Raw genomic sequence first — 22552 nt, 5'->3', positions numbered from 1 at the left:
CGCGAGTGATTCTTCGCGTTCCCAGACATATTAGCACCCTCTATGCTGCTATATGGTATATGATATATGCTATAGCAGAATAGATGGCGCTATTGTGGCCAGGAATGCGAAGAATCACTCACGTCCCCAGCCTGTCAGCTCCTGTCACCGAAACAGGAAGTGGCTGCCGGCGGGGCCAGGAGGATCTGATGGAGACTGCGTGGACACCTGACAGCTGCAGCAGGCTATTGGAAGCCCCAGGTGAGTAAAACTTATTTTTTTTGTTTGACTTAAGTGTCCCTTTAAGACTGTTTTTGACAGATCCGCTGAGTGGATCTGTTAGAAACAGTCTTATCAGTCTGCCGACAGTGTGTAAAAGTACGACGTGTGTACGCGCCTTTAAGTTACCTCCTCTGTAGTTATTCTCACATGCAGTAAATTAACAGCCTGTCTTCACCTTTAGAATTCTGGAGTTATTTTAAGGATTGAAGGGTAAAGGCAGGTACACACGCCATATTTTTACAAACGACGTGTCCGTCAGACCCTCCCGCGGGGCGTAAAAATACACTGTGTGTACGAGCCTTTAACTTTAGAGATCTTAACTTAAAGACAGAAAAGTTTACATTAGGTTAGCCCGAGGTAAAAGGTTTCCTGAATACTACATGCCTTATCACCATGGTGATAATTCTAGAAACATTATTAAAGACAGGAGATAAGCTTAGTGAATTGAGGCCAATAAAAAATTAATCTGTGACCAAACTACTAAACCAACCGTACTGTCTCCTGGGTGCTGCAGACAGCCTCCTTTTTTCCACCACCTCTCCAAAGAACAGTACATGCTGGTCAGATTAGCTCAATAAGCATGAACTGTAAAGCTATGTTCACAGAGCTGCACTGCATTCCCTTTAACATCAGGGAAGAAAATCAAGAGAGCCATTTTATCCATGTTTTGCGCCACGTACTGTCAATGAAAATTATGCTTCACTGTCACCGGTAACGTACTGCATGCAGTGCATCGGGATGCCACATGCAGTTACACTACACTGTCAGGCAGGGAACACACTTGACTGTTTTCGTGTGCGTTTTCTGCACAGAAAAACTGAGAACTCAGGTTAATCAATGGGCTAGTTCACACTTAATATGATGTTCGTATGCAGAAAAAAAAACTGACATTCTGCATTAGGATTCTGCATATTTTGTCAGTTTACTCTATCAATTACATCAGCTGCTGTGAAAAAACGCACGTGTTCTCCTGCATAGAAACAAACTTGGTGTGCAGAAAAATGAAAGACAAGTGTGTTCCCTGCCTCAAGTCACTGCAAGTGGCGCATTACAGTGTGGCAAGCCACATTACAATACAGCCGTTACGCTGCACTGCTACTGCATCCCTGTGAATGTGGCCTAACAGGACTGCCTAGAGCAGGGCTGTGGAGTCAGAGTCGAAGTAATGTTAGGTACCTAGAGTGTGGAGCTGGATGATTTTTGAACCGACTCCACAGCCCTGACCTACAGTGTCAGCCAAATCAACAGAGCAAATATTTCATCTAGCGAATGTCTGAAGGTAGTACAAGGTTTTACAGATTTCCTTACCAATGTTATCTGCTTTGTATATCCAACATGAAAGCTTATTCAAGTTTTCTTTTAGATAATTATATCACAAGGAGATAATTATTCAACTTCTCTACAAAATAACAGCACCTATCAATTAAAAACGATTCTTAAAAAATTAGGTAATTTATTTTTTCTGGGGGCTTTAAATGAATTTTATTGCTAAGGAGTGAAAAACATCTCCTGCGAGAAATCAAAGGTGAAATTATTATTATTTATTTCTAAAGCGCCAACATATTCCGTGGCACTGTACAATGTGATTATTGATAAATGAAATGATAATTAACCAAGGGTCAATGTAGCCTCATTAGGCCCCTTTCACACAGGAGGCTGAACTGCATGCGCTTCAGCATGCCATTTGTCGGTCATTGAGCCATGCATACGCATGGCTCCACGCTACAGCGCAGGCTGTACTCACACCTGCACAGAGCAGCCATGCTTGTACAGGGATGGGAGTGTAGCTGTGAAGATAAAAGGTGGTCTCAGTGAACAGCAGTGCAGTGGAGGATGATTGGAGAAACCTCTGGATCTTTTCCTTTTTTTTGCTTTAAAGATAATAAACAAATGCTGGGGAAGTACCGCCTCATCTCACCGACTTATGCGCTAGGTTTACTTTTCTGAGCCCTAATAAGCTAGGCCACTAATGGCTAACCTTGGCACTCCAGCTGTGGTGGAACTACAAATTCCCATGAGGCATTGCAATACTCTGACAGCTCTAAGCATAACTAGGAAAGGCAGAAGCATGATGGGATTTGTAGTCTTGTCAAAGCTGGAGTGCCAAGGTTAACCATCACTGACTTAAGGTGCGTACACACATGCGACTATAGTCGTTTGAAACGATCGTTCCCCGATCATTTCAAACGACGATCGTTTAAAAAGAAAAAAAAGCAGCCAACGACCATTAAGTCTAACGACGGACGAGCTAGATCGTTAAAAACGAACGATCTATCTTGGCGGATTTTTTTCCAACGACGATCATCTGCAAAAGTAGTACATCGTTGGGAACGGTCGTTCGTACTAGGCTTAACATGCTCATTTCACTATTTCTCCATGGAACTTTTTATTTTTATGCGCAAGTGCAATAGTTTATTTACGTGATGTAACGTTCGTTCTAACGATCAGATCGTTACACACCTTTAAAAACTAACTTTACTTAGGTCGTTCTTTCGTCAATTAAAAGTTTGTTCGTCGTTCACAACGAACGATCGTTGTCGCATGTGTGTACGTAGCATTAGGCTTTCTACCTTTACATTTCCAGTCCAGTTGGTTAGGAGACACTGATACATGGAATGAGCAAACTGTGAAACGATATTTTTTGGAGAGGGAGGGTGGGGGGCACACCCTGCTGCCACAAAGCTCCCCACTACCTGACTGTAGACCCCAGTCTAACAGTCCAGAGCAAAAACTGGCACATCTTTAGAATTATATGTAAACATATCACCACTCAAGGCCTTCTCTCCAGGCGTTACCAGCCTGGTCCATTCACGTTGCAATTCTATGTGTTGAGACTTCTTGAGTGGTTTTATTAGGTTTACCTATAATTCTGGATTAAGGATTATAGCAAAGGGCTGTTAATAATTTACTATCACAGATCATTCAAATTTCTGTAGGTCTACGTACGTTACATGAAGTGTACCAGTTTTTGTCCTGATGAGTCAAATGGTGTGGTGATTACTAGGGTACAACCATTGATATAGAGGCCATGCGGTGATATGTACAGTGCAATACACTCGCCAGCATTGCATAGAATCACACTGGGCTGTAATGACTGCTTACCTGCTCATCTGCAGTGATCATTTGTAGATATTCAAGGTTTGTTCATGTAACATGTGTGACACAGGGTGCTGCAGTCCATGAACCTGTTACTATGTATTGCTATGCAATGTCTGTCTCTTTAGCAAACTCTAAAAAGAGGTGAAAATGCTTCACAAACTATGCAGCCAGAATATTACACTGGTGCAGCCTGCAGGATCTGATTAAAGGAAATCTTAAGTGACCTAAAGAGGTTCAGTTTAACTTACCTGGAGCTTCTCCCGGACCCCTGTAATCCTTTAGGTGCCTCAGTGTTCTTTGTCCAATCTGTTCTGCTGCTGTTTGCCTCTGAAAGCTGGCCGGTTGTCACAGGCTACTGCGCATGCACGGCCCGCGTCGCCTTCATCGTGCTCCCGTGACCATTCATAAAACTTCCAACTGTGCAGGTGCAGAACGCTCCCAGCTATGGAAGCGCTATCGAGGATACAGCCAGCCGGGGTGCACATGTGCAGTAGCCAGTGACAGGATTCCATTGGCCAGCTTTCGGAGGGGCGCAGAAGCAGAATAGATCGGGAGGACAGCAAGGGACTTTAAGTTACCTGGGGCTTCTTCCAGCCCCTGAGGGTTACTTACCCCGAGAGGGGGCTTCCCCAGTCCTCTTCACTTTCCAGAATCCAGCACTGGCAGAACCCAAAACATCAGCAGACAAGCTCGTCGGCTGTGGCGCAGTAGCGGCTAAATTATTTACCTTCCTCACTCCTGCGAATGCAAAGCAGCGGCTTTCTGATGGACTCCGGCAGAAATAGCAGAGCCCGATTGGTTCTGCTCTATTGTGCAGGCACGGCTATTTCCACTGGAGCCCATCTGAAAGACACTACTGCGCCTGCACAGGAGTGTGGAAGGTAAATATTTACATCGCTGCTGTTCGGCCGCTGCAAGCACTGGCTCCTGGAGGGTGAAGAGTACTCCCCAGGGGCTGTTTTTTTATGTTACAGATCCTCTTTAAGATTCGGGTTAATTTTTTCCTGCACCTTACTGCTAAATGTTTCGAGTGAAGCGGCCTTTTGTGTTTACTTCTACTTCTGGAGATGACTATTAAAGCTAAGCTTTCATATTTAACCAAATATTCAGCACTGAAACACACAGCTCAGATACTCAACCTCACATTAAGCACAAGCAGTAAGAAACAGCAGTACACTCCTTTGCTGTACAGTTTATTTTTTTGTGGTTTTGTTTTTCTTTACGAATAAGAGGCCAAAAATGTTATGTACACAGAGAATCCAAAGAAACCCAAAGCATATCTGCATGAAGCGCAGTGTTTACCCCTTCACCCGAGGCTTTGGTTGTAGCATTTTCCAGGGTAGCATCAACAGAATCTCTGTGAGGGTGGTTGCTTGATGGCAGACAAACCACATGCACTAGTTCAGCCACATGCAGCATGCTGAAGTCTCCTCACACAGTGACTGAAGATGCAGGGGACCACTGGTGACTTCTTGGAACCCCTTCCCTCCGCCACTCAAACCGAAATTAGTAGTTTTGGAACCAGACAGGTTCTTGTGTTCCAGGTAAATAGACTTATTAGGATGGCACACATCACAAGCTTACTAGACAAGGATACCTTGCTGCATTCTCCACTTGCACACTCAGGTTCATCACAGCAATCATACACCTTCCCTCGGTTCACATCAAACTATCCAGTACATTGGGACTCCTCCACCAGCCATAACATCTATGGCACAATCCACTCATCCACCCATACTGTTGGCACAGTTAAGCAGTCATGCTGGTTGGCTGAAGACAAGCCACCCTGCAATGTATTCTTTGAACATGGCTTGGAGGGTTATAACACAAAGAAGTTGCCAGAGCCAAGGTATTATGTAGGATATTGAGCAAGGGATGTATGCCAGGCTGAATTTAGGGGCCCAGGGTGAAGCAATAAATCACATATGGCCCCATCGCGACATCTCCTTAATGTTTGAGAATACATGGTAAGAGAGGCCAGACTTTTTACAACCTCCCTTCAGTGGTAAGGAGTTAAAAAAACAGGTCATAATTGGACTTACAAAATTCTGAATATTTATTTTTTTAATTATAACTGTGCATTTTTTACACATGATGTATTTGTATCCTCTTTCTGCTTTATATTTACCTTAAGAATTCTCTGGGGCTTAGACAGAGCTCTGAGGCGTTGGTGAGGTCTGACATCTGATGCCCTTTGAACTGACTAAAGACACACGGTCTTCCAGCCTACAAGAGTCCAGAACTATAATCTCTAGTCTAGTTATAAGGGACCCAGCAGAAAACCTCATAGGGAAATTCCGCTAACGTGATTGGGTGGACAGCACCCTCTGAGACTATTTGGTTTCAGATAGGTTGTAGTAAACTACGCCTACACTATTCGTCCAATCACAACACTTCATGCTGTACAGGGTGCTGTGATTGGAGAACTGTTCCTTATGAGGTTACTACTGCATTTTCTAAACTAGATGAGTCCCAAACTATCAACAACAGAGCTCTAGAGCTCCTTATATTCTGCTAAACAGCTTTTCCTCGCTGACCGAATTCCTGAAGGATGCCCAATGAGGGGGCATATTTGTAAACCTTTCATAAGTAATGCACAGATAGAATGGCTTAACATTAAATATTCAGATTTCTGCACAAGTCATGTATTGCCTGATGTTTCTTAAAGCAGCATATTACGTTCAAATGTGAACTACCGGCCTAACGTGGGTACACCAAGCTTCACGTCAGCAAGGAGCCCCCCACTTTTCTAGGCTGTTTTCTTGACTCACAACTTTAGATCAGGGCCATCACAGGCGTTTTTATAAGCAGAGAATCGCTCTGCCCTGTACATGATATGGTTCTCTAAGTCCCACTGACCGAATCAACCTCCATCATATTACAGCGTGATCCTGCCAGGTCAGCTGACCATTCCTATCCAATGACATAAGATGCTGCTTTTCTGAACCTCCTCCTACATACCTGCCAAAAACAGCAAAACACACCGCCAAGGAGAGCAAATAAGCAGTTGAAAGGCATATATAATGAATGTACACTCGTCTTTACATAAACCCCCGCTGAGTCAGTCAAACTCCTCCCACTCCACACTTTTTAAAAATACACAATGAATGCAGGTTCAATCATTCCTATTCACACCCCCCTCCCCCCACGGAGCGGTCCGCGCCACTCCCCGGCATTACAAATAAAAGCACTGCACTGTTGCATTTTATTGGTTGTTTGTGTTTGAAATCAAGGCATATTGTTGTTTTTAAACCTAAGGTACCAGCTTATGCACAGATATTTGCATTTGTGCTCCATCTTGCTGACAAGTATATGTGCAAATATGCTGATGGAAACCAGAATGTTTGGGGGGGGGGGGGGGGATTTTTTCCTTTCCACTTTTCTCTGCAAGCATGCCATGCATTGCATTTAAAAAAAATTATCATAGTAAGAGATCAAAATATCGACTACATGTATGCCATCGGATCCAAAACCCAGACTAATAGCTCTACCACTCGCTCCAGATTCTACAATCTCTTGTTTTGATGCATTTATCTTTGCCCTGATAATGTGATTATGAGCGAGTCTTCATCCCGTGTAGATGCAACATGAAGGATAAAGGAGCAAAAAGGAATCCATCTTGCTCTATAAATGTGCAAGGGGAGAGAAGAAAGAACATAAAAAAAAAAGGTAGTTATGCATTCATGTTTTAACCACTGAGCTGCAGGAGGTATCGTGCAGCACCTGGGTTCTTCCATCAGGGAAGGGGTTACACTCGGACTAAAACTTCAAATGCAATGGAATACGGTGAAACTGTCCAGGGTAGAAGTGAGGACGTTGCTCGCAAAGTCCACGGGATGCTGAATACTCTCGCAGCAAGCGCTGGGTTTGGGCTCCTCCCTCCACCCCTCCTCATCCGCTTCAGGCCTCTTGCTGTGTGGGTCTTTTCAGATCACGGATCTGTTTAACTAGGTAGGTTTTCTCGTCGTTAAACTGCTCGTCTTCAGTGCGGTCGTTCTGGAACTTGCTGAGGAATTCGATAAGCTTGCTCTGGTTTTTGAGGAGGATATCCAGCACAGGCTGCGTTTTGTTCGGGTTGGCTACAAATACCTGGAAATTAAAGAAAAAAAAAAGTTGAAAACACCATATCAGGCAACCAATTCAGTAAAACTAAATGCACCGCAAAATATATGAAAAGGATCTGTATACAGAGCCACTTGATGTCAGTGCCCCTGACCCAAATAGAAGTCACTCTACTGAACCCCACTGATGGGCTTCCGAGTACTTTATACTGGTTGAACTCGATGGACGTATGTCTTTTTTCAACCAAAATAACTATGTAACTATGTAACTATGAGTAGCTACTCGGAATTAAAATGGTCCCAGCCAGAAGGAGGAAGCATGGTAGCGAGTCATGGAACACGGCCAACACTTTGCATATGATGCAAATGGCATGCAAAGGATCCCGTGGACTTATGGGTACATTAACCCCCACACCCCCCGTCTCACCTAGTGTAATCAGATTTCATTACTATTTCAATTCTGAGTAGCTCCGAACTCGCAGCTACTCGGAAGCCCAGCACCGCTGAACCCATAATCAGGAAACTGCCTGCCTACCTGCCAATCAACCCAGTCTGGTACCAAGCACATTTTAACAAAATTCCAACACTGAAGCCCTTTTACACTTTCTTTCTGTTGAGTTACCCCCTTTCTGCACACAACGGAAATACAGTATATGGTCAGACAAGGTGGCATCTGGATGGCTGTATATATTACTTCAGTACAGCCTACAATGGATCCTGAGCCTGCTCTGGAGAAGAAAAATAAATCAACTTGGTTAGATTGCGGTTGTAGTTTTCTAAAGTTAAAGGATACCCGAAGTGACATGTGACATGATGAGATAGGCATGTGTATGTACAGTGCCTAACACACAAATAACTGTGCTGTGTTCCTTTTTTTCCTTTCTCTGTATGAAAGCGTTAAATATCAGGTATGTAAGTGGCTGACTCAGTCCTGACTCAGACAGGAAGTGACTACAGTGTAACCCTCACTGATAAGAAATTCCCCCCTTTTCTTGCTCTCAGAAGGCATTTTCTGCTAGGAAAGTGTTTTATAGTTTGAATTTCTTATCAGTGAGGGCCACACTGTAGTCACTTCCTTTCTGAGTCAAGACTGAGTCAGCCACTTACATACCTGACATTTAACTCTTTCAGACAGAGAAAGGAAAAAAAGGAACACAGCATAGTTATTTGTGTGCCAGGCACTGTACATACACATGCCTATCTCATCATGTCACGTCACCTCGGGTATCCTTTAATGCCGGGCCCAACATGCATATCTCTAATGCTGAGCCTTCACGTGGAGTTTTTGGGAGTGTGATCAAGTTCATTGCTTTGAATTCAACACAATAGGTTTGATGGATTGGATTCAAGAGAACCCCTCTAATTTTCATCCGACATAGCTGGCCAAGGCACCCGTACTATTTTTAGTGTCAGTCAAGTGCCAGTCCTACACAAAGCAGGGCACTTGCGCCTTTTAAAACACATAGCTTCATGTGTGTTCTGTTATATAAAAAACCAATTAACTATCTAAAAGGGAGCCTAAACCCTAGAAAAAAAAAGGAGTTTCACTTACCTGGGGCTCTTATCAGCCCCCTGCAGCCATCCTGTGCCCTCGACATCACTCCTGGATCCTCTGGTCCCCCACCAGCAGCTAATTTCGTTTTTGCCGACTGAGTCGGTGGGCCGCAATGCGAATCATTACACGCGCTACTGCGGTAACGGGACGCTATAGCGGGTGTCAACGCGTACAAAGATACGTGTTGACACCCGCTATAGCGTCCTGTTACCGCGGTAACACGTGTAATGATACGCGTTGCAGCCCTACGACTCTGAGTCGGCAAAAAAGAAACTAGAGGCCGATGGGGGGGCCAGAGGATCCAGTAGTGATGTCGAGGGCACAGAATGGCTGCAGGGAGCTGGTAAGAGCCCCAGGTAAGTGAAACTAATTCTTTTTCTAGGGTTTAGGTTCCCTTTAAAAAAAAAAACCCTGGGAAAAAAAATTGTTACACTTTTGCTTGATTATAATTTGTACTTTACTGCAAAAGTTGACGGTAGAAAAAAAAACAACAACAACATGGTGGCACTTCCTGTGTTGGGTTGACAATGGGTGTTAATTACTGTAATTATGATTTCTGTGGTCACATGGCTATCAGAACTTCAACCTGCCACCAGCCATCATGATGCAACATTGTCAGCAAAGAATTAGCAGCTAACAATTACTGAAAGGAATCATGGGAAGTGTAGCCCTGGGTCCAATAGATAGGAGGTGGCTTAAACCCTTTCTAGAATCACAGGGAGGCTAGACTAAAGGTGCTTACACATGCACTCCCGCTGGGCGGACTTTCAGGCGTCAGTACAGCGTGTGTGCGTGCTGTCGGCGGACTGATAAGGCTGTTTCTGAACGATCCGCTCAGCGGATCGCTCAAAAACAGACTCATCAGTCCGCCGACAGTGCGTAAACACGCTGTACTGTCGCCTGAAAGTTCGCCCGGTGGGAGGGTCTGACGGACCAGTCGTTGGCAGCCGTAGTGTGTGTACGCACCTTAAAGAGAATCCGAGGTGGGTTTGAAGATTATCTGCATACAGAGGCTGGATCTGCCTATACAGCCCAGCCTCTGTTGCTATCCCAAACCCCCCTAAGGTCCCCCTGCACTCTGCAATCCCTCATAAATCACAGCCACGCTGCTGACAAACAGCTTGTCAGAGCTGGCTGTGTTTATCTCTATAGTGTCAGTCTGCTGCTCTCCCCGCCTCCTGCAGAACTCCAGTCCCCGCCTGCATCCCTTCCCTCCCTGCTGATTGGAGGGAAGGGACGGGGGCAGGGACCGGAGCTATGCAGGAAACGGGGGAGCAGCTGAGACTGACACTACAGATGTAAACACAGCCTCACAGTATGGCTGTGATTTATGAGGGATTGCAGAGCGCAGGGGGACCTTAGTGGGGTTTGGGATAGCAACAGAGGCTGGGCTGTATAGGCAGATCCAGCCTCTGTATGCAGATAACATTCTTTAAACACACCTCGGGTTCTCTTTAAGGACGTCACCAGGTTATGCAAAAGTACTTAGAGGCAACGACAATTTTCTCAGTTTTTTTTTTTTTATAGTGTAACTAAACAAGACAAGGGTCAGGAATGTTTATGGGAGATTCTAAGATGCCTCTTTAAGAACACACTGCCCTTCCCATCATCCATACAAGAATCTTATCCTCGTTCAGCACCTTAAACACGTGGAAAGCTTCAAATTGAATGTTGCGGCTTTTGTCACGCAGCAGGTTCATCATCAGCTTGAGGTTCTCAGGTTTACTGATATATTTTGTCATTATGGTGAAGTTGTGTCGGTCCAATAGAAGTTCACCAAGCAGCTGCAAAGAGGGATAGTAAGAGGTGAGGAAAGGGTAGCAGGAGTAACACTGGTTAGTAAAGACATAGAGTGTATGACAATGCAATAATGAGTACGTAGTATCAGAGTACGGCTACAGGAAATCTAATCATCACTTACCTAAAATAAGCTTATAATTATGATTCAATAAACATAAAAAAACACCACACCATATTATTTTCAGAGCAATAACTAGTTTCTCCCGGCTTCATAATAAGGGATAACATTCCAGCATACTGCATATGAATGGAAACTGGATGGTTATTACTATGAACATCTGACCTCTGTGTGTGTGTAAATACATCCTAGACTGTTTCCTTCTTAGAAAAATACAGGCACCAATGATTAAATTACACCTGAACAGAGGGATATGGAGGCTATTGATTTCCTTTTAAACAATGCAGATTGCCTGGCTGTTCTGCTGAGCCTCTGTTTCTAATACTTTTAGTCAGACAGTGAACAACTATGCAGCAGATCAGGTATTTCTGACTGAAGAAAACAGGACTTCCAGTCCTCTGGTCTTATTTAAAAAAATGTGGACAGAACCTTTGAGGATTAACTTTCTGCTGGTATCCTACCATCTTATAAAATCTGTGCATCTTGTAATGATCTTTGGAACATTGTGCATTAACAGTTGCCTGCTTGTGGACAGGAAATCTAATGCAGCCTTTCGTGGCTGCCACATTACTCTGCATCCCTGCATCTCCATACTCAACAGCTTTTCATTGTTGCTACATTGCTCTGCATCCCTGCAATATGTATATCAAGGACTCAGCTTTCTCGCAGTCCTTATGGGTTGTTTTTTTATTTTTCTGGTGATTTACATGTAATTTGACTGTGTTTGCTCTAAGATATGTCATGCTGATATGAACATAAAAAGAAGTAATGTGATTGATGCGTTATAACATCTTTTTCCCTTAGCTGCCCAGATATTCAGACCTCTAAATTGTATGTTTATATACATATTTTAATGCATATTAATAAATGAGTATTTTTTATTTTATTTTTGGTATTCTGTTGACTCATTGAGTAAAGATTTGGGTGCAGATGGGTTCTGCTTTTGCTCTTGTCTTATTTAAAAATAAATAAACATGGAGCCTCCATATCCCTCTCACTTCCCATGTCCTTTAACTCCTCCTGGACCACATTGGTTGAAATCTACATCCTGCAGGTGGATGTGCGGCTCTTTCAGGACGTAGATTTTAGCTTCCCCACCGCACGCTACAGCCTATCTCGCCGCTCTACACTCTGCGCAGTTCACTTGCCGTCTAGAGGATGGCATAGGTCTGAGCAGGTCAGGAGCAGATTTCATTGGCTCCCGACCGAGTGATCACTGTGAGCCAATCCCATTGGCTTACATTGATGGACAGGGTAACGCACAGAGCTCTGCCATCAGAGACAGCAGAGAGAGGGACCTACAGCGATGGGAGAGCAGCGTGATCGGTGAGAGCGGTGGGTAGGTGCGGCAATTCGTCGGTAAGCTGCTTTTTGGGGTTCCAGCAGTCTCGGGTTTTTAAGGGGCCAGAGACTGCTGGTACGCAAGGGGTTAAGTACAGTTATCAATCTCCACTAGTTTTATCTAGTTAACTTAAACCATGGCTCAGAAAGCAAGACAACACAAACCTCTGCAGGCCTTTGCTGGTGTCTTACTGCTCTATACAACACCACAGCATTCTGTCGGACAGGCAGAGTACATATGCACAGAATTAGCAAAATTTACATGGCATTGAAGGTACAAAATGACCAAAACCCACTGCAGTGAAGCATCAAAATACTCTTAAATAAGCATTTTAAGTTTCAGCAATTGTAGCAGTTTTTCAAAGTTCTACAAGAAGTAGTCACTCTAGCATCTGCATTGCAGATCAGGAGGTTGGGCAAATCAGAAGGTTGGGCAAATCAGAAGGTTGGGCAAATCTCTCTCCCCCCCCCCCCCCCCCCCCCAATACAATTTCTCACTTTTTTCTGCTAATGCGTGCAATAAAATAATTTCAGCAGTCCTTATGTGCCTGAAATTTCTGCAGTGTGGTAGGCCTAGAAAGTAGGATAATAAAGGTCTCTGCTAAACTTTTAAAAGTAAAAAAAAAGAGCTAAGATTTTTTTTTTTTACTTTTTTTTTATTTATTTATGAGCCACATTGTTGTCAAGCATATTAAATGTGCTACTGAGATGCCTGGGGTGCAAAAATGGAGGTTGGTTCACTTCAAGATGACTTGACCATCTGACTCCTGGAGTTCGTAAAGCCCTGTATTACTGTATTTGCACCGCTTCATTCGGATAATGGAATCATTCAAAGCAGGCGGTCTTGAAAAGAGGAATCTAATGTCATGTATTTTGTCAGTGCCATGCAAACGAAAATAATCATAGATGTAGGCCACAGCGCCATCTACTGATTCTTGTCCTTGCAGCTAAACGCAGCACAGCTCAGATTTATTTCCTTGTCCATTAGATAGTAAGCTTGCAAGGGCAGGGCTCTCTCCCCCTTTTGGGTATTGAAAATGATTGTACATTTTATTCATCATGTTACTTTTATCACGGCCATCACCAATTCTGTATTTTGTATCATTTTTGTATTTTGGCACTAATTAGGTTTCTTGTATATTGGTGTACACCATTGTATGAATTATTATGTACCCCATGTTCGTTTCTTACTTTGTACAGCGCCACGGAATATGTTGGCGCTTTATAAATCAATAATAACCATCAGAAAATGTCATCTACCAAGCATACAATGAAAGTTTATATTTTTGGTACCTTCAGTGACTGTCTCTTTGTCACATAGTTTTCTGAGTGCAACAACTTTTCATATTCACTGAAGAACTGAAACAGAATAGAAACATCATGCACATTGAGAAATGTGTACAGAAATATTTACAGACGATAAACAGAGAGAGTTGGTTCATTTAGGGCTCGTTTCCACTGTTGCGACGCGATTTCGCCGGCATTCCGACGCTTGTAAAAACGCATGCGGATGCGTTTCCGCATGCGTTTTTACCCGCGATTTCGCATGGCAGGGTGCCATGCGAAATTAACCATGACACTGCCAGGGCAAAATAACATTGAAAGAGGTGCGAAATCGCGGGTAAAAACGCATGCGTTTTTACTATTAAATACATTAGCGGCGATTCGCACGGATTCCCGACGCAGGCGAATTCTGTGGGTCCCGCCGTGCAGATTTGGCCCGCCGCCAAATCGCTCCCGCACGCCGCACATGTGGAAACCACCCCGGCCACTTCAGTGTAACAAGCGAATCCGCATCTCGTTGCCGCATGCGGATTCGCTATGGTGGAAACGAGCCCTTACAGTTGATAACACAGTTTGACAGAAACACACAAAGGCAAAAAGGCCAATTTATAAAGCTAGTGATCAGGCTGACTGCTAGCAATGTGCTTCTACAGAAATAACAATTTTGGAATTGCTGTTTATAAATACGATGATCACCTGAAAGGTCTCCACATATTAGCCTCGTTACCAGTTCTATCTGGCTGCCGATTTCAATAGAAATCCGCAATCGCCATGCGTGTTGATCAGCCTATTCTCCACTTTTGTGTCAAATACCATGTGGCAAACACCACAGATTCATGGAGTAGAGGGGTGTTTCCATTAATCCATTTTGCAGTTTGCCTCAGATCACCACTTCAAACTGACCCAATGTCAAACTTGACATAGTAATCACTTAATCACTTAGGGCTTGTATGAATCAGGGTTTCTAAATACTGCACTACTATTGTATGAACCTCTTTTGTTAATGATTGCATTGGCCAAGGATCGCCTCATGTGGGTAATATCTCAAGTCTGCCTTGATGTATATTTACTAGCTAGTAGTACTCCATAATTGCATAGAAATGCTTCACAAACGTGCTTTGACCATTTGATCATTCTGTAGTAGTGTAGTGTAGGTCAACTGCATCATTGTTTCTGTAGGTGCATCTTTGTCTCTGTAGGTGCATTTTTGTGCACAGAATTCTTTGAGTTCAAGTTGACGTTGCAAAGCAACTTGAACACAAATTTTGTGTACACTCTACTTTATTGTATTATCATTCTCCCTATTAGGATCATCTGGGGGAAAAAAAACACAGGGGGGGCTTCTTCCAGCCCCCCAGAATGTCTTCTGAGTCCTGAGTATGGACAGCTTTTCTTGCATTTAGCAAGAGAGAAAAAAAAAAAAAAAAACTTATCAGAAGACCATTATTATTGTAAGCTCAACTAAAAAGGACATTGAAGTGTCTTTTTCTACCTTACTTTCGTATGCAGCCAGCTTCAGCATTAAATTCCAAGCGGATTTGGCCACATTACCACGGTAGAACGAGTTAATTATGCCCAAGAAATAGCCCAGGAAAGTTCCATGGACTTTCCTGGCTTGCATATTTTTTCTTCCTGGAAGAGGCACAGCTGTGCGCAGTAGCTCTGCCTCCCTCTCCAGTCAATCTCCACCGATCTCGGCCTCGTCCCTGCCCCTCTCAGTCGTCTTTGACTGGAGAATAGGTGGAGCTACTGCGCACAGCCTCCTGCCTCTCCTGGGCAGCAAAATGTGCGACTTGTAAAGTCATGGAAATTTGCTGGGCAATTTCTTGGGCATAAATAACTTGTTCTGCCAGGGGAATTCAGCAAATCCGCTTGGAATTTATTGCTGAAGCTGGCTGCATAAGAAAATAAGGTAAAAAAAAAAACAAAACAAAAAAAAACACTTCAGTGTCTCTTTAAAAACCGGTCATATCATTAAAAAAAAAGGGTGGGGCTAGAAAAGAGGGGAAAAAAAAACACTATACTTTTAGCACATTCATCCACTGAAAAGGTCTCTAAACTGCAAACCAATATATGAAAGGAAGAATGCTCTAAAAATGTTCCCTAGACTATGAGGCTGGTGCACACCGAGCGGCTTTTTTGGGCGTTTTCAGATCCGCTTGCGGCTGCGGATCTGCTTGGTCAATGTATCTCAATGGGGTGGTGCACACCAGAGCGGGGGGGCGTTTTGCAGAAACGAAAAATGCCTGGGTGAGGCATTTTTTGGATTGCGGGTGCGTTTCTGCCTCAATGTTAAGTATAGGAAAAACGCAAACCGCTCTGAAAAACGGCACTTCAGAGCGGTTTTGCAGGCGTTTTTGTTACAGAAGCTGTCCAGTAACAGCTTTACTGTAACAATATATGAAATCTACTATACTGAAAACCGCAGCAGCAATCCGCAAAACGCTAGCAAAACGCCTCATAAAAATAAAAAAAAGCGTTTAAAAATCTGCTAGCATTTTGCGGATCTGCTAGCGGGTTTTGGTGTGCACCAGCCCTGAATGTGTATGGACAAATGACTATGGCAGGGATTAGATTGTTGGGGGCAGTGAAGTGACAAGACTGTATATACTCTGAATAGAGCTGAGGAAGATGTCAGTGCTATATAAATACTAAATAATGCTAGAAGAGATGAGACTGGCAGGTAGCAGCGAATCGGCGGGTAGCGGCGGCGATCGCGTACCACACGCAGCTAGCAAAGTGCTAGCTGCGTGTAGGAAAAAAATTATGCAAATCGGCCCAGCGGGGCCTGAGAAATCCTCCTGCGCAGCTGAGCTCGGGATAACCGGCATGGAGGTTAAAGGACACCTGAGGCGAAAATAAACTAATGAAATACACGACTGTATACATCTTCCTTCTTCCTAAAAATTTCATAGTTTTAGATTTAAATCTACTTTTTAAATTTTAACTATGAACTATTGACCCTTTTTATCTCTTTCCTTCTCTCAGAAGCCATTTTCTGCTAGGAAAGTGTTTTATAGTTGGAATGTGTTATCAGTGAGGGTCACACTGTAGTCACTTCCTGTCTGAGTCAGGACTGAGTCAGCCACTTACATACCTGATATTTAACTCTTTCACGCAGAGAAAGAAAAACAGGAACACAGCAAAGTTATTTGTGTGCTAGGCACTGTACATACACATGTCTATCTCATCATGCCACTTCAGGTATCCTTTACCCACTTCAACCTACAGGGTTGAGATTTTGTTTTACATCTGAGCAACTTTCCCCTCCCATTCATTTGCCAATAACTTTATCACTACTCATCACAATGAATTGATCTATATCTTGTTTTTCCGCCACCAATTAGGCTTTCTGTGGGTGATACATTTTGCTGAGAATGAATTTATTGTAAATCCATTTTAACTGGAATATTAAGAAAGAAATGGAAAAAAATCATTATTCCTCAGCTTTTGGCCATTATAGTTTGAAATTAATACATGCTACCATAATTAAAACCTATGTACTTTATTTACCAATTTGTCCTGCTTATTACACCATTTAAATTATGTCCCTATCACAATGTATGGCGCCGATATTCAATTTAGAAATAAAGGTGCATTTTTTCAATTTGCTTCCATCACTATTTAGAAGCCCATAATTTAATAAATAAATTGATATACTCCTTTGACATGAATATTTAAAAAGTTCAGTCCCTTAGGTAACTTTTTTTTTTTTTTTTATTGTAATTTATTTTATTTTTTTTATTAAAACTTGTATGTGGGTATTTTTTGGTGTGGGAGGTAAACAGGGGATTTTTCATGTTTAAAAATGCATTTATTTAATACAAAGTGTGTTTTTGGTGTAGTTTGCTATTTGGCCACAAGATGGTCACAGTCAAAAAGTCCTGGGAGCGATTGATCTCGCTCCCAGGAAGAAGAAAGAAGACCAGAGCTCATAAAAGTCGCAGCGTCTGAAGAGACACGGTCGGCTTTTCTCCCGGGGCATCCGATCAGCGAAAGGGAATTATAATCCCTTTCATTGATCGCTGGGCTAACGGACAGCAGTGGGGGCGCACACGTGGGGGGGGGGGGGGGGGGGGGGTATTGGACGCGGGAGCACGCGCAACCCACGGGAGTGCGCGCAGCCTAACTGGACGAAAATTTTCGTCCAGTTAGGCTGAAGTGGTTAAAGTGGATCCCTAGACTAAATTAAAAATCCTGTAGCATCCCTGTAAAAGAAATGTATAGTTACATGCGCTGTCCTGTCTTGCAAAGCCATCTTGAAGACCTAGGCCCGGTGCCGGAAGTCAGGTGATTTGGGGTCTTCAAGACTGCTTTGCGGGACAGGACAGCGCATGTAAATATAAATTTCTTTTACTGGGAGGCTGCAGAATTTTTAATAGTCTGGTGATCCGCTTCAAATTCAACAAAGTGCAAAGAAGGTTGGTTTTGTGACATACCTTATCATAATGCTGTTCAAGAAATTCGGCACTCAGAAGCTTGTGTCTTGTCAAGAGGTCCTGATAAAAAAACAACAAACAGATTTAATAGAAATACGTGCAGGTAATATTTTGTGAAACTTGTCAGATTTCTTTTCCTTCAAATAAAATCAACACAAAGTATGATGCTTTGCTTAAGTTATGGGTGTGTAATAACACAATGCATCAGGCGTGCAAAGGCACTGCTCGCATAGTGCGCACGGACTCGTCCTGTTTGCTGCCAGATGATGCCAATAGAATATTCATAAGTATACCGTATATTACCAATACTTTATCAACTTCCCTGCCACCTTCATCTAGCATACAACACTAACCTGCTCTCCCCTAACTCTCACCTCTATCCTGCTCCTTACCTGTCCCCTAACACTAACCCTCCTACCTGTTGGTGTTATTTTTTTTAACATATGCATTTGTAAGTTTTAAAGAACAGAAATTTGCCTTCTTAAAACAGAAGGGATTTCCAATTATTCACGTTGGAGTGAGCATATGATGTCTCCCACAATGCATCACTGCTGAATATGCAAATCATTCTTTTGTTGTCCCTGTAAGCTAAACACACCTCCAGAACCGCTGCAATGCAATGTTGGGTCAGCTTGTTAATTGTGCAGATCTGTAACTCTGGGTATTAGAAGTCCTACCCCACAGAGCCACATTTATCCATGCCATGCACTGATAAAGATCAACCAGCCTGAAAAAAGTCTGTATGCATGTTAGATCAATGTAGCTCTGTAGTATGGACAACATGGTTGATCGGATGCATGGCAGTAACAGCATGTGATGTCGCAACCAACAAAGCCCAGCTGCTGCTTCAAGTCCTACCCCATAGAGACAAATTTATCCTTGCCAAGCACTGATGAGGACAAACTAGTCCGAAAAAGTCAGTATGCATGTTGGATCAGGCTGCTTTCACAGTAAGACGTTACAGGCGCACGTTAGAGCAGAATGTAACGCACCCCAACGCACAGCAATGAAAAATCAATGGGCTGTTCACAGTGCCCACGTTGCGTTACATTGTAACGCAGCACGTCTACATAACGTACTGCATGCAGCACTTTACACGCGCCTAAGGCGCATTAGACTGTTTGCACATGCTCAGTAGGGTTTTTTTTTTCATTTCATGGGCGGAGAGGAGGCGGGGAGAGGCCGCTACGTAGCCAGGCACATGGCAACTTATTATTCACTGCACTTGCAGTGTTTACATCCTGGAGCGGCCGCGGATTGGCTGGCGGGATCACGTGATGCGGAGAGCTCCACTCACGTGGTCTCCGCAGTGCCTCCGACAGAGCAGGCGCACCAAGAGCTGCTTTTAACGCGGCTCTTGGTAGCATCCTGCTCCAACACCACCAGGCGTTGCGTTAGGAGCACGTTATGTGCCCTATAACGTCCCCTAAACGCAACGGCCTGGTGTGTAAGTAGCCTCAAAGTGCAAAGACTGCATTGCCAAGTAACCTTCTCTTACAGGTTACCAGAACAAGCTTACCTTAAATGTTGCAAAGGCGTCTGAAGCAATGTCGAACGTTGACATCTCCACATATCGGAAGAAATCATAAAACTGCTCGGAGCCCAGAATAATTTTGGCAAGTGGTTCGTGCCGGATACATTCTCGTAACATGATTCCACAATTTAAAGCAATCTCCGGAGATTCATACCTACAGGAATGATGAAATCCAGTTAGAAAAAATCTTTAAAATGAGAAAAAAAATCAAATAAATAAAAATATGAAGGCGGCAAGAGTAAAAGACCTCAGGGCTTTCATCAGTGCAGTTTCAGTGCATCTGTACACACTGAAAAAATATTTACTCAGGGCTGACAACCAAAATAAACACTTATGTGGGTGTGTGTTTTCTTTTTCTTACAGCCTCAGTTAAGCCTCAACATTTTTAATTCATGAGATAGTGATTTTGCACTTACTGGCATTGCAAAAAAAAAGTTTTAGGCCTGGAGGGGGCTACAGAAAATGCCTCATTTCCATCTGTGCGCTTCTGTCCACTTTTCAGCAACATGTATCAATCTTTAAAAGGGAACCTTAACTCGAAAAAAGCCATGAGTTTCACTTACCTGGGGCATCTACCAGCCCCCTGCAGCCATCCTGTGCCCTCGCAGTCACTCATGGCTCCTCCGGTCCTCCACTGCCAGCTAGTTTCGTTTTTGCAGACTGGGAGTCGGCCAGCCGCCATGCGTACAGTTTTACGCATTACCACTGGTGCAGAAAGCTGTCGCGGACATTAACAAGTAAATTTTTTAGCGTTACAGGTGCAATGTGTGAAAATGTACGCTGCAGGGGGCTGGTAGATGCCCCAGGTAAGTGAAACTATTTTTTTTTTTTCTTTGAGTCAAGGTTCCCTTTAACACTGATGTGCTGATAAAAAGCTGACAGAAGCGGCCAGAAAGGGCTCAGGCTCTGACACAGGCATCCTAGGTTAGACTCTCAGCTCTTCCTGTTCAGTAAGCCAACATCTATTTAGTAAGGAAACCTTGGGTTAGACTCCCTAACACTGCTACTGCCTACTGAGCGCACCCTCAGCAGTAACAATTTGAGTCCCCCAGGAGAAAAGCGCAATTTAAAATGTTAGTCGTCTTGTCTATCGGGAAGATTCTGAAGGATACTGAAGAAAGTTGTTGAAGTAAAATGAGAAAAAAAATATAAATATATAACAAAATAACCGTCACACCATGAAGACCAAGGAACTCTTTAAATAAGGCCCGGTTCACATTAGCGGTTGTTTGCCAAACGGACCGGATGACCTGACCGGATCCGGATCGGAACCATACGGTTCTGATCCGGATCCGATCCGGTCAGGTTGCATCAGGTGTCCATCAGGATGCGATCCGGATCCGTTTGGCAAAAGTTACGTTAAAAACAAAAAAAATGTTGGGGTCTGGGAGGTCAGCAGAAGGGGGACCTGTGGAATCAGGCCCTCTGCTGTTTAGCACTCACCTCCACCTCCGACATGCTGCCAACATCTCCGGATCCGGATCCAGCTGTGCTGCTCCACTCCAAAATGCTTGCCCATGTGTCCCTATCCAATATCGCCGCAACAATCCCCATAGGAAGTGGGGTAGAACATCCGGATTTCTCAGCCAGTGTGTTGTGCGCTCTCCGGTTCCCATTGGTGTGTATTGGCCGGATGGTGCAGTCCGGCTCCGCCCCGGATACGGCTGCCGGAGGAGCCGGATGAAAAAATAGCGCATGTTGGAACGGAGGCCGGAGTCCGGATCCGGCCCGGATCCGGCCCGGCTCCGGTTCGGCAGAACGGACGCATGTGAACGGACGCATAGGCTTTCATTGCTATGCCGTGCGTCCGTTCCGTCCGTTCTGCAAGCGGTGCGGCTCCGGCACGGCGATTCCGGAGGGCCACCGCAAGTGTGAACCGGGCCTAAATCAGGGACAATGTTGTTGAAAAGTACAAGTCGAGGTTGGTTTATACAAAAATATCTAAAGCTTTGATTATTTCCCATAGCACACTAAAAGCTATCATCTTCAAATGGAAAGAGCATGGTGCCACAACAATCCTGCCAAGAGAAGTCCACCCACCAAGACTCACAGACCGGGCAAAAAGGCAGCACAGAGACCAAAGGTAACCCTGCAGGAGATGCAAAGTTCAACCCCAGAGACTGGAGTATCTGCCCATAGGACCACAATAAGCCATACACTCCATTGAGCTGGACTGTATGGAAGAATGGATTGAAAAAAAGCCATTACTTAACATCAAAAATAAGAAGGCAATTTTGAGTTTGCCAAAAGGCATGTGGGCAACTCCCAAAAAGTAAGGAGGAAGGTGCTCTAGTCAGATAAGACTGACTTTGACAGAGGTTCACCTTCCAGCAGGACAACGATTTGAAGCACACTGCGAAAGCAAGCACTAGAGTGGTTTAAGGGGTAACGTGTTGGAATGGCCTAGTCAAAGTCCAGAACTCAATCAAATAGAGAATCTGTGGTTAGACGTTTTTCTGCTCACAAACGAAAGCCATTCAACATACAGGAGCAGGAGCAGCTTTGCATTAAGGAATGGGCAAAAATCCCAGCGGCAAGCTCATAGAGACTAACCAAAGTGACTTGAGGCTGTAATTGCCCATTTGTTGTTTGCTTCACAATAAACCAAATAATATATCTTCAAATTTGTAGGCTTGGCCAGTTATTGAAATGGTGCAAACTCTCAACTCAAACAATCAATTTAAAATTCCAGGTTGTGAGGCAGTGCAGAGAAAAAACAAACAACAAAGGGGTGAAAATACTTTTGCAAGGAAGTGTGTATGTATTATACATGTATAGATTCAGGTCACCCTGCCCTCCCAGTGATATTTAGCCTACGCTATAATGTCAAGCAGCCAACTCCCGATGACTCTGGGAGATCAACTACCAGGAGGAATGTAAATGAAACAGAGCCACTCTACAAGACTACTAAGGATATTTTAATACAACTTAAAGGGAACCAGAGAGGATGCAATATACATACCTGGGGCTTCCTCCAGCCCCATACGCACGGATCGCTCCCACGTCGCACTCCTCCGCTGCCTGCATCAGCCGCCACCGGGTCCCGTCATTGCCGCGAGT

The 22552-nt window shown here is 43.9% G+C and overlaps 1 protein-coding gene across 1 annotated transcript in view; it reads right to left on the bottom strand.

The window, feature by feature from the left end:
* Positions 1-4537: 4537 nt before the first annotated feature.
* The window catches only part of LOC137571443 (calcium-binding protein 39), an 80049-nt gene continuing 62034 nt past the window's right edge, over positions 4538-22552 (bottom strand). Inside the window, exons 6-10 of the mRNA XM_068280558.1 lie at positions 19478-19646; positions 17959-18018; positions 13529-13594; positions 10617-10760; positions 4538-7449 (exon numbers count right to left, since the gene is read on the bottom strand). Of these exons, the coding sequence (XP_068136659.1) occupies positions 7261-7449; positions 10617-10760; positions 13529-13594; positions 17959-18018; positions 19478-19646 (628 nt within the window). The 3' untranslated portion in view covers positions 4538-7260. The remainder of the gene's footprint in view (positions 7450-10616; positions 10761-13528; positions 13595-17958; positions 18019-19477; positions 19647-22552) is intronic.

The sequence above is a fragment of the Hyperolius riggenbachi genome, chromosome 4 (genome assembly GCF_040937935.1).
Source record: "Hyperolius riggenbachi isolate aHypRig1 chromosome 4, aHypRig1.pri, whole genome shotgun sequence".
Taxonomy (NCBI): Eukaryota; Metazoa; Chordata; class Amphibia; order Anura; family Hyperoliidae; genus Hyperolius; species Hyperolius riggenbachi.
This window is presented reverse-complemented; position numbering and strand designations above follow the sequence as displayed.